The sequence below is a fragment of the Salmo trutta genome, chromosome 17, assembly GCF_901001165.1.
Source record: "Salmo trutta chromosome 17, fSalTru1.1, whole genome shotgun sequence".
In the NCBI taxonomy this organism is placed as follows: Eukaryota; Metazoa; Chordata; class Actinopteri; order Salmoniformes; family Salmonidae; genus Salmo; species Salmo trutta.
In genome coordinates, this window is record NC_042973.1 from 10,154,354 (window position 1) to 10,166,796 (window position 12,443).

The window sequence follows — 12,443 nt, forward strand, 5'->3', positions numbered from 1 at the left end:
TCCTCACTGATCAACCAATCCCCACTGACCTACTGCCAGTCACTCCTCCCCTCCTCACTGATCAGCCAATCCCCACTGACCTACTGCCAGTCACTCCTCCCCTCCTCACTGATCAGCCAATCCCCACTGACCTACTGCCAGTCACTCCTCACTGATCAACCAATCCCCACTGACCTACTCCCACACTCCTCCCCTCCTCACTGATCAACCAATCCCCACTGACCTACTGCCAGTCACTCCTCCCCTCCTCACTGATCAGCCAATCCCCACTGACCTACTGCCAGTCACTCCTCCCCTCCTCACTGATCAACCAATCCCCACTGACCTACTGCCAGTCACTCCTCCCCTCCTCACTGATCAGCCAATCCCCACTGACCTACTCCCAGTCACTCCTCCCCTCCTCACTGATCAACCAATCCCCACTGACCTACTGCCAGTCACTCCTCCCCTCCTCACTGATCAGCCAATCCCCACTGACCTACTGCCAGTCACTCTTCCCCTCCTCACTGATCAACCAATCCCCACTGACCTACTGCCAGTCACTCCTCCCCTCCTCACTGATCAGCCAATCCCCACTGATCTACTGCCAGTCACTCCTCCCCTCCTCACTGATCAGCCAATCCCCACTGACCTACTGCCAGTCACTCCTCCCCTTCTCACTGATCAGCCAATCCCCACTGACCTACTGCCAGTCACTCCTCCCCTCCTCACTGATCAACCAATCCCCACTGACCTACTCCCAGTCACTCCTCCCCTCCTCACTGATCAGCCAATCCCCACTGACCTACTCCCAGTCACTCCTCCCCTCCTCACTGATCAGCCAATCCCCACTGACCTACTGCCAGTCACTCCTCCCCTCCTCACTGATCAACCAATCCCCACTGACCTACTGCCAGTCACTCCTCCCCTCCTCACTGATCAGCCAATCCCCACTGACCTACTGCCAGTCACTCCTCCCCTCCTCACTGATCAGCCAATCCCCACTGACCTACTGCCAGTCACTCCTCCCCTCCTCACTGATCAGCCAATCCCCACTGACCTACTCCCAGTCACTCCTCCCCTCCTCACTGATCAACCAATCCCCACTGACCTACTGCCAGTCACTCCTCCCCTCCTCACTGATCAGCCAATCCCCACTGACCTACTCCCAGTCACTCCTCCCCTCCTCACTGATCAGCCAATCCCCACTAACCTACCAGGCCTTTGCTCCTCCCCTCCTCACTGATCAGCCAATCCCCACTGACCTACTGCCAGTCACTCCTCCCCTCCTCACTGATCAACCAATCCCCACTGACCTACTGCCAGTCACTCCTCCCCTCCTCACTGATCAACCAATCCCCACTGACCTACTGCCAGTCACTCCTCCCCTCCTCACTGATCAGCCAATCCCCACTGACCTACTGCCAGTCACTCCTCCCCTCCTCACTGATCAGCCAATCCCCACTGACCTACCTGGCTGTCGCTCCTCCCCTTTTCGCTGATCAACCAATCCCCACTGACCTACCTGGCCGTCGTTCCTCCCCTCTTCCCTGATCAACCAATCCCCACTGATTTACCTGGCAGTCACCCCTCCCCTCCTCTCTGATCAGCCAATCCAGGTCCTTCAAAAATGTTGTCCTCATTCTCCTATTGGGTCCTGGTGCTGGTCACCACCTGACTTGTCTTTTTCAAATGAAGCAGAACAACCAGACAGGATCAACCAGACAGGATCAACCAGACAGGATCAACCAGAGCAGGCCCACTGGTGAAGTCCACAGGAGGTTGGTGGTACCTTAATTGGGGAGGACGGGCTTGTGGTAATCCTGGAGCGGAATACGCTGGAATGGTATCAAACAAATGGATTATATCTGTTAGATACCATTCCATTAGCGCCGTTCCAGAAATGATTATGAGCCTTCCTCAACTCAGCAGCCTCCACTGGTGAAGATTGCCCCAACTTTGAACTTTCAAAGAGTATCCATATTTGCCTTTAGGCCAAAGTCAATTCTCTTTCAATTTACACCAGATCGGGGCAGTTTGTGCACTGACAATCCCTCGTAACACAAAAAGAGAATACAATTCCCAACTCTGTAAGCACGCATCACAAGCGTTCAACTCACAGATCATCAGTCATATAGTATAGTGGACCTGTATTCATTCTGACTCATGATGACCCTCTCCTGGCCGAATGATGCATAGCGCAGGAGAAACACTTCAACCTGCTACAGCTGCAGTTTGCATTACATTATGGGACGATATTGTGAGATACACTGTCTTAACTGCGATCGGAGTTACTGTTAGATGTATTGCAGCTTGTAAAATCCTGCTGATACAACAGGATAGCATGATGTGACAAACAGTCAGACGTAGTCTGGTTTCTATGGTCCACGAGTAAACAGCCTAGAATGGGATAAAGCTCTCCGTAGTCTAAATATTATTATAACAGGGTGGTTCAAGCCCTGATTGCTGACTGGCTGAAAGCCGTATACCGATACAACATGTATTTGTATTGTTCTAGTTACATTGGTAACCAGTTTATAATAGCAATAAGGCACCTCTGGGGTTTGTGGTGTATCCGCGTTGCGTCGTGATTAAGATCCGCCACTAGCTGTACCACACCCCCTCGGGCCTTATTGCTTAACAATTGGCTGCTATTTCTACAAACATAGTCTACACGCTTTATTGTATGACAAAAGCCTAAAATAACAACAAACGAAGAGCTATGTATGCAATAGAGAAGTTGCAAATACAATCCCATCAAAATAAACACACCGCGAATAAAAATAAAACACGTTTGTATTATATCCTCTTCTATGGACTCTGTCTGTCTGTTTTACCGGCCTACATGTTCGTGATTCAGCCAGAACACCGGTCCAGATCATCTCCTCTGCTTCTTCCTCTCCCTGGCGTAACTAATTAGGGGTTAATATTGCTGTTGTCATAGATAATTAGAACAACATGCACATGCTTAAACCAGAAAACAGACACACACACAAATACGTTTTGTTATTCTATTCTTATAGTGATCTAAAATTAATTTCCATTCGAAATCCTATTTTCCCAAACCCCTAACCCACCTCTTATCCTAATTCCAACCCTAATTGTAACCCTAACCATAAATCTAACCCCTAAACTTAAAATAACATTTGTCCTCATGAAGACGTGTCCCCACAAGGGAGAATGTTCCATGTTTTTCTATCCTTGTGAGGATTTTAGGTCCACCACAAGGATAGAAGAACCAACCCAAACACACTTCCGTTCGTCTGCGTAATGGGGCAGCTTTAATATTGTACAACCTTTTTAAAAAGGTTGGAGCACAAAGCAATCCTTTTTCTGATCATTTTAATCTACGATTTGTGTGAGAAAAAAATGCATATGGCATCATTTTCTTCGTGCGTTACAGGAACAAGAAAATAAATCCATCAGTCATTATGCGCCAATTCCTCTTATCTTGACAGAGCGCGACGGGTCCCTTGTCACGTTCTGGTTAGTAAAGACACGCCTACAGAACAGCACTGGCTTGTGGGTCTTGCTGTTTGCTGCAGTTCACTATCACTTAAACAAGCCTGCAAAGTCTCCTCGGAAACACCATTTCCCAGGCTTCATCGCTCGGTTCAAAGCAAGTACACACCCCCCCGGACCTTTAGAGAAGTGTCTGCCTGCACGGCTGTCAACTTGGTGATAGTATTTCTCCGTTTTTGCTAGATGTCTACCAACTTGTACATTTTACACGGAGACGACAGCTAGATCATTTACTACTCATGGCTACCATCGTTCTTTATTCCATAAACAGAACGGCGCAAACCACCGTGAGACAATGTTTGATTCCTTATTCAAAGGGAGCTTCCAGAGTGGACTCGCACCTTTCTGTCTTCCTTAAAACTTCAGTCCGCAGGTTAACTTCGCTTCCGAGAGTGATATGGGTTCCCAAAGCCACTGGGCGAACCAGGAGAGGCGCAGTGCTGGTAGCTGGAGCAGCGGCGGCAGTGGCGGGGTTTGTGGCCGGCGCTACTCACTTTCAGCGAGCTGAAATGGCGTCAGTGATCCCCAAAACCGAGGAGAAGGACACGGAGATAGCGGAGAAATGCAAGACATTCATGTCTCCGCCGTGTACCGACGTCAAAGTTCTGCAGCAGAGGAAAGAAGAGATGTGCACGAGGATGGAGATGCTGATCATGGAGACGCAGGCGGAGTTCTGCAGAGCGCTCGAGGAGGTGGACGGCGGCAAGTTCAAAGTGGACCGATGGGAACGGAAAGAAGGCAAGTATCTCCCGGTTGGCACGTGCCAATGTGCGCCCATGGATAGACTAGTCAGTCAACCTCTACCTAAATCCGGTGTATAACCTTACTTAGGCCTATCTGGCAACTACGGATCTGGCAACTATCAACCCTGGCACATTCACAATGACACAAGCAAAACATAGAAGTGTTCAATGAATGTACAAAAACTAATCCGAAGGTTGTCCACCCTGTCCTTAGTCCAGATAGGTCTAGTAACCAGCCACACGGTCTTATTCTGAACCCATGGCAGTATTGGTATGGCAATATAGCAAAGTGCTTGGGGTTTTGGGCCTTTCTTTAGTGTAATAACATAAAGTCTGCCTGTCTGTCTCTGTGCTGCCTATATGTTCGTCCATGCCTGTCTTTCCGTCTCTGTTCGTCCATGCCTGTCTGTTTCCGTCTGTCTGTTCGTCCATGCCTGTCTGTTTCCGTCTGTCTGTTCGTCCATGCCTGTCTGTTTCCGTCTCTGTTCGTCCATGCCTGTCTGTTTCCGTCTCTGTTCGTCCATGCCTGTCTGTTTCAGTCTCTGTTCGTCCATGCCTGTCTGTTTCCGTCTCTGTTCGTCCATGCCTGTCTGTTTCCGTCTCTGTTCGTCCATGCCTGTCTGTTTCCGTCTCTGTTCGTCCATGCCTGTCTGTTTCCGTCTCTGTTCGTCCATTGGTCGGTCAATCCGTCTGTCTGTCTTTCAGGTGGCGGGGGCATCAGCTGTGTGTTGCAGGATGGGAAGGTGTTTGAGAAGGCGGGGGTTAACGTGTCCGTGGTGTTTGGGAACCTGACCGAGGAGGCCGCCAAGCAGATGCGCAGCAGAGGGAAGGTCCTCAAAGGAAAAGATGGTGAGTAAAGCCCTCAGAGTTCATATCAACCTCATAAACTACAGCAGAACTTTCTGTTGTCTTGCAGTACAGTGTGTCACCTCATGGTACATGGTTCACCCAAGACCAGAGATGGCCGTTCTGATAACAGAATGTGTTAAAGGAATCAGGATTGGAACCTTGAGTCGGACTATGGTTGAGATGAATTGTATTTAATTGTATTGTTTTGTCCTCTCCCAGGCAAGCTGCCGTTCTGTGCCATGGGCGTGAGCTCCGTCATCCACCCCACGAACCCCCACATTCCCACAGTGCACTTCAACTACAGATACTTTGAGATAGAAGAAGGAGACGGTGAGGCTGTGACCTATGATCTCATACCATTCAATAGTCAGAGCGGACATAATGAATGATCACTCTTGTCTCTTTCTTTCTTTTCTCCCCCCAGGTACTAAACAGTGGTGGTTTGGTGGGGGTACAGACCTGACTCCTACCTATGTCAATAAGGAGGATGGTGCTCACTTTCACAACAGTCTGAAGGAGGCCTGTGACAAACATCACCCTCAGTACTACCCCGACTTCAAGAAGTGGTACGACACGTATCTGTGACACGATGTGAAAAAAGTGTGTGTGTGTGTGTGTGACTACACTGGGTGGGCCTCTACTGTTCAGCATTGATAAGAAGACCGTTTGTTCAGTGGTATCTAGATAGAAAATTACATTGTGAGTGAGTGTGGGTACTGTTCATCTTTGTGTGTCAGTGTTGTGTGGCTTCCTATAGGCTCTTTGCGTTTTACACATTCATTCAGTTCTGCCATTTTTTTCCCCCAGGTTGACATTATCTTGAACTTCTCAAGTCAAACATACAGTAGTTGTATTTTTAAATAACTTTTGGTTGCATTTTCATTTAGCGTAATATCATTATTCTAACCTAATAACTACCTCTGTGTCTAGAGTCATTGAATCTAGTAGCTCTACATTTCTACCATGTTTTCAGCCCGAGGTCGATGCCCGCAAGGAAATCTCATTGGCATAATACAAAAATCCGTCAGTTTAAACTAGAGATCTGTTTTTTTTTGCATTGGATGCATTTCAATCCACCACCTCCGCCGATGTATCACTATGACAGGTGACAGAGCTAGAGTGGTGTTTGTCAGACCATGAGACATCCCGAAAATCAGTCTTCTCACAAAATCGTCTGTAGCATCCGAACGGTTTGGCCTATAAAACTATTACGACGTCTCTATGGAAAGACGAGACTTTCACGACCTTTGCTCTACCACCTCCACAAGTGTCAGGAGACTCGTCTAAATTCGGTACAGCCGGTCTGTCGACTTCTGTCTGAACCGTTTTTGGCTACACACTAATATGAACCGTTTGGGCTACACCCCTCTTTACAAAGGTTAGAGTCTCAAGGACATATACACTACCGTTGAAAAGTTTGGGGTGACTTAGAAATGTCCTTGTTTTTGAAAGAAAAGCACATTTTTTTTGTCCATTAAAATAGCATCAATTTGATCATAAATACAGTGTAGATATTGTTATTGTTGTAAATGACTATTGTTGCTGGAATATGGAAAATCTTCATAGGCGTACAGAGGCCCATTATCAGTAACCATCACTCCTGTTCCAATGGCACGTTGTGTTAGCTAATCCAATTTTATAATTTTATAAGGCTAATTGATCATTAGAAAACCCTTTTGCAATTATGTTAGCACAGCTGGAAACTGTTGTCCTGATTTAAAGAAGCAATACAACTGGCCTTCTTTAGACTAGTTGAGTATCTGGAGCGTCAGCATTTGTGGGTTCGATTACAGGCTCAAAATGGCCAGAAACAGACTTTCTTCTGAAACTCGTCAGTCTATTCCTGTTTTGAGAAATGAAGGTTATTCCATGCGAGGTTATTCCAAATTGCCAAGAATCTGAAGATCTCATACAACGCTGTGTACTACTCCCTTCACAGAACAGCGCAAACTGGCTCTAACCAGAATAGAAAGAGGAGTGGGAGGCCCCGGTGCACAACTGAGCAAGAGGACAAGTACATTAGAGTGTCTAGTTTGAGAAACAGACGCCTCACAAGTCCTCAACTTGCAGCTTCATTAAATAGTACCTGCAAAACACCAGTCTCAACGTCAACAGTGAAGAGGTGACTCCTGGATGCTGGCCTTCCAGGCAGAGTTACAAAGAAAAAGCCATATCTCAGACTGACCAATAAAAATAAAAGATTAAGATGGGCAAAAGAACACAGACACTGGACAGAGAAACTCTGCCTAGAAGGCCAGCATCCAGGAGTCGCCTCTTCACTGTTGACGTTGAGACTGGTGTTTTGCGGGTACTATTTAATGAAGCTAACAGTACATGTCGGTTGTTTTCCTCTCAGACCCCCACAGGCCTCACAAGACTCATCTGAAGGTCCCCCGGTACCAGTTGAAAACATGTATGGAAGTATATATGTATATATTTAATGCCAAATATATGGGGTTAAATGCATGTAAAAAAGTTTTCCTCTCAAATATATGAGAGACGCATCAGAATATACTTCCTTTTTTACATGTTTTTGGGACTCTGTTGTTCCATGTAGTGAATATGTTATTCAGTGTTGTATAGCAGTATGACCAAAAAATAAATGCTCTTCAAATATAATTTTTTAAATATATATATATTTTGGATACTTCAATGGGTCTTAAAATTCTAAATCAAATAGCTAAATGATCCTTGGTATGACCTCCTTAAAACTGTTCCATATAGTTTAGTAGAACCCCCCCACCACCACCACTCCCCGGCTTAGACGGGGCTCAGACTCTGATGGTACTGCACTGTACCAGTTGTTATGCAATTTTGCAGGGACTGTAAATCTTAATAACATGGGAAACACTTTATTTAAAGCCTGCTGAATCTAAGTTCTAAAGCAGTATAAGTAGTGCTACCATGCAACAGAACATGTTTCCTCAAGCTTAGTTCATTCAAAACACTCCTCCTGCTGTGCTGCCCTGTAGGTGTGACCGGTACTTCTACATCCCCCATCGTGGCGAGACGCGGGGCATCGGTGGCATCTTCTTTGACGACCTGGACTCTCCCAGCCAGGAGGAGGCGTTCAGCTTCGTTAGGAGCTGTGCCCAGACCGTGGTGCCCTGTTACCTGCCCATCGTCCAGAAACACCTCAATGATCCCTTCAGCCCAGAGGAGAAGGACTGGCAGCAGGTGCGGAGAGGAAGGTGGGTACAGATGATGTGTGTGCCATTTAATAAATACACCGTGTGTGAATTCTCACAATCATGCCTGTCTTCTGTCTCTAACTTGTGCGTGTGTGTTTTCAGGTATGTGGAGTTTAACCTGGTGTATGACAGAGGGGTGAAGTTTGGACTGGCCACGCCAGGCTCCAGGATCGAGAGCATCCTCATGTCCCTGCCCCTCACAGCCAAGTGAGTTCTGTGGCATCACACGGTCGTGCTGCTGCTGCTAGCGCTGAGTGTATATCACTGGTGATTGGGTACTGGGCTGGTGAGGACTATGGGTGTGCTACTGTCTACAGGAATGTATGTGTGTTGTTGAACAGACATGAGAATAGGGATCACATCAGCGTCGTGATCATCTCTCCCTGGTTAATAGCACAGGTTCAGAGAGGGAAATGCTAGTGTCAGTCAATCTACCAATCAATCATATTACCAATCAATCTTCCAATCATATAATCCATTTCTTTATTGTTCCAATTGGGAAACGTAGTGTACCGCAGCCAGGGTAAGAAACAACGTTAAAACAATAACCATAAAACAGATGAATTTGAAAGGAAATGAGAGCTGGCTTCCCGTTGAGTCAAGGAGACGGTACTCAGTATGTCCGTGTGGTGCGTCCTATTGTATCAACCAGAGACGGGCCTGTGGAGTCAACTCTGAAGTAGCCCCAGGTCTCTCATTCATGCTGACGGTATTCTCTCTCCCCAGGTGGGAGTACATGCATGAGCCTCCTAAAGGCACCCTGGAGGCCGATATGCTGGAGGTGTTACGAAACCCTAAGGAGTGGGTCTGACACGGACGTTGCCATGGCGATAACATCCTGACTCAACCTGGTGATGACTGGAACAGGTGTCTGTCCCCTTTCAACTGCAGATCGTTGCTTTTTCTCATTGGTCAACTCAACTGCAAACTCATCACAGACACTTAGCTAGTGTTACTAGAAAAAGCACACTCGCTCTTATTGCTTTTACACTTTGTTTTAATAATGTCTGTGTCTGATAAGCCTTGTTACCACTGCCTGAATTGCTTTATCATGGATGTCTTTTCCTTTTTGGATCGATTGCTTCATCTGTCTCTCAGTGCCCTCTGGTTGTGTTCACCAGGCAGTCTAGGCACCAAACAGATGAGGGGGGAAAAGGAAAAACCGTTTTCAAACTGTTTTCTTCTATCTGTTCGTGCTGAATGTGTACAAGAAGAGAAAGTGGATCTGAACCCCTCGGTGTGTGTGGGCTACGCCGTTGATGTAAAACATCATTAAATATGTTTTTATATCCTATCTGTCATCCACCAACAGAATTTATTAATACAAGTTCTATGAGAAAGTGCATCGTCAAGATTGGAGCTTGTGATCTTCTGTTCTCTAACCCAGGATCTAGTCTGGTGAGCCAGAAAGGGGGAGGGCACCAGGATTGTTTGGTTACATACTTAAAGAAGCTAGTTGGGCAGCCCGTTTTTTTTTAAAAACACACAAATCAGATTTTTTTTTAAATTGTCATGTGCCGAATACAACAGGTGTAGACCTTACAGAGTAATGCAGAATACAACAGGTGTAGACCTTGCAGAATACAACAGGTGTACACCTTACAGTGAAATGCTGAATACAAGCCCAGCTCTGAAAAAGAGCTGATGTGACGTGATTGGTCCAAAGACCCATTAGTGGAAAAAAATATAATAATTGGGCTGCCTGTGTAAACACAGCCATGTTAGACCCAGGGGTGTATTCACACTGAAGCAAACAGGTGGTGCAATGGTCAGGTCTATTTAGGCATGGTTAATGAATCACTACATATATAGTTACGATTGTTTAAACAGCATTTTTAAATAGCAGAGATTGTCCACAGGATGGATAAAGATGGTACTCACGTCATGCTTTTGTTTTATACTACAAGGAAAGGGTTGGATACATTTGGAGGCACTTACAGAAGATGGCTCCACATGTTTGAAAGTATTTTATTACAAATTAATTCAAGCTCAGTACATATCCAAAGGTTTACCATATATTTACATGAATGTGTTTGCTTAAGGCATTGTAAAAACAGGATTTCAAAAGGTAACAGTACAATAATAGGTCATGTCCAGAAACTCATGTCTTCTACCACCTACATATAGACACTTAAAAGATCTGAAATGATTGGACAGATATAAGCAAAATAGGCTTGGTGGAATAGTTGTTATCAGAGGGAAAGGTGGAACTATCCCCATATTGCTTTAGCACAGGGCTGGGAAACTGACCCTTTCGAAGGCCATCAGATCAGTAATATAATGATAGGAACTGTCAGGGTTTCAACTTACTACTGTTGAGAGTTACAATAGAAAACACAAAGTGCAATTTCCAAATGTGGTTGTGCATCAGCCGTTTCTCTTACGTCTAGTCACTGATTAGTCGTTCAATTAGCTCATGTCAGCTAAACATTTTTACATAGCTGGTCACTAAAACAAGCAATCTAAACTTTTTATTATGGTAAAATTATAAGCCGGGGGCCCCTATTGATTTTGTTAATCTCAATCAGATATTAACTGCAAAAAAATTCTCTCCACCCTATGGCAAAATGTGCAGAATTGCAGGAAATTTACTGTTAAACAGCAATTTTTCCTCTGCCCCATGGCAAAATGAGTAGAATTGTATGAAATTAAGTATACTTATCTGCTGTCAAGGGGGGGGATGTGGGTATGCAGTCCCTCATGAGTTTTTTTGTAGCCCCCACCACCATCAAAGTTGCCCCATCCCTGCTTTAACCATCAAATCCTCTCAGATCTCCACAAGTGTTTAGGGAAGGGTTCTCCAACCCTGTTCCTGAAGAGCTACCTTCCTGTAGGGTTTCTCTCCAACACTGTTCCTGAAGAGCTACCTTCCTGTAGGGTTTCTCCAACCCTGTTCCTGAAGAGCTACCTTCCTGTAGGGTTTCTCTCCAACACTGTTCCTGAAGAGCTACCTTCCTGTAGGGTTTCTCCAACCCTGTTCCTGAAGAGCTACCTTCCTGTAGGGTTTCTCTCCAACACTGTTCCTGAAGAGCTACCTTCCTGTAGGGTTTCTCCAACCCTGTTCCTGAAGAGCTACCTTCCTGTAGGGTTTCTCTCCAACACTGTTCCTGAAGAGCTACCTTCCTGTAGGTTTTCAGTCCAACCCTAATCTAACACACCTGATTCTAATAATTAGCTGGTTGATGAGCTGAACCAGGTTAGTTACAACTGGGGTTGGAGTGAAAACCTACAGGAGGGTAGCTCTCCAGGAACAGGATTGGAGAGAGAACCTACAGGAGGGTAACTCTCCAGGAACAGGATTGGAGAGAGAACCTACAGGAGGGTAACTCTCCAGGAACAGGATTGGAGAGCCCTGGTTTAAGGTGTAAGGGCCATTTCTGGACAGGGCCATAAACCCAACCAAAATGGCTACCTCAACCAGCACATCCCAATCACAGGTCATATAGCATAGGGACAAGTGCTGCAGTTCCACAGGTCAGTCCTCTCATACATCTCCGGTGTACAGATTACACAGGCCCCGTGCACACTCAAGCCCTACAACTGATGTATAACACATTTGGCAGAATGGTTGTGATGCAACGCAAAACAAATCTACAAAAATAATCACACAAGCGTTGTTGAGAAACTGCACAATTACAGTGTAAATATTATTGTGCAGACAAAGGCCGTACTTCAATCCGTAGAACGCTGTCGACAATACGCCTTCTAAAGGCAATGTTCCCACCGTTCGCTGAGATCGCATTAACAGTAAACGTTGCAATGTCGGCACAATCGGGAATTACTGTTAAAATGTCAACGCACTTTGACGCGGATAAGATTGAACCCCGGTCAAACTCTACATTGTCTCAAGAAATAAGTGTTTACAGGGCCATTTGTCATATTACATGTATCAATATCACTTATAATAATGAATATTACGCAGATATTTAGTGTTAAGGATGTCTGCATTTAGTCGCCCAGTTGCATAATTAGCATGTAAAATATACAGTTGACCAATAGCTGATGATATTATTGGTGAGTAGTGCTGAGTAGAACCAAACCAACTGTGTCCTAGTATTCATTATCAAACGGCTCAGTTTGATCCTCAACACAAGTGCCTTCTGTCACACACCTCATGTTCTTCATACCGTTGTTATCAATACAGTCAGTGTTATCCACA

At 45.7% G+C, this 12,443-nt stretch overlaps 1 protein-coding gene across 1 annotated transcript; it reads left to right on the plus strand.

Moving 5' to 3' along the window:
* Positions 1–3,595: 3,595 nt before the first annotated feature.
* cpox (coproporphyrinogen oxidase) lies at positions 3,596–9,627 on the plus strand. The gene is made up of 7 exons (XM_029695582.1): positions 3,596–4,239; positions 4,950–5,093; positions 5,313–5,423; positions 5,518–5,659; positions 8,066–8,284; positions 8,387–8,491; positions 9,011–9,627. The coding sequence occupies exons 1-7, from the start codon at positions 3,741–3,743 to the stop codon at positions 9,093–9,095; spliced, it is 1,305 nt and encodes a 434-aa protein (XP_029551442.1). The 5' UTR covers positions 3,596–3,740; the 3' UTR covers positions 9,096–9,627.
* The last annotated feature ends 2,816 nt before the right edge of the window (positions 9,628–12,443 follow it).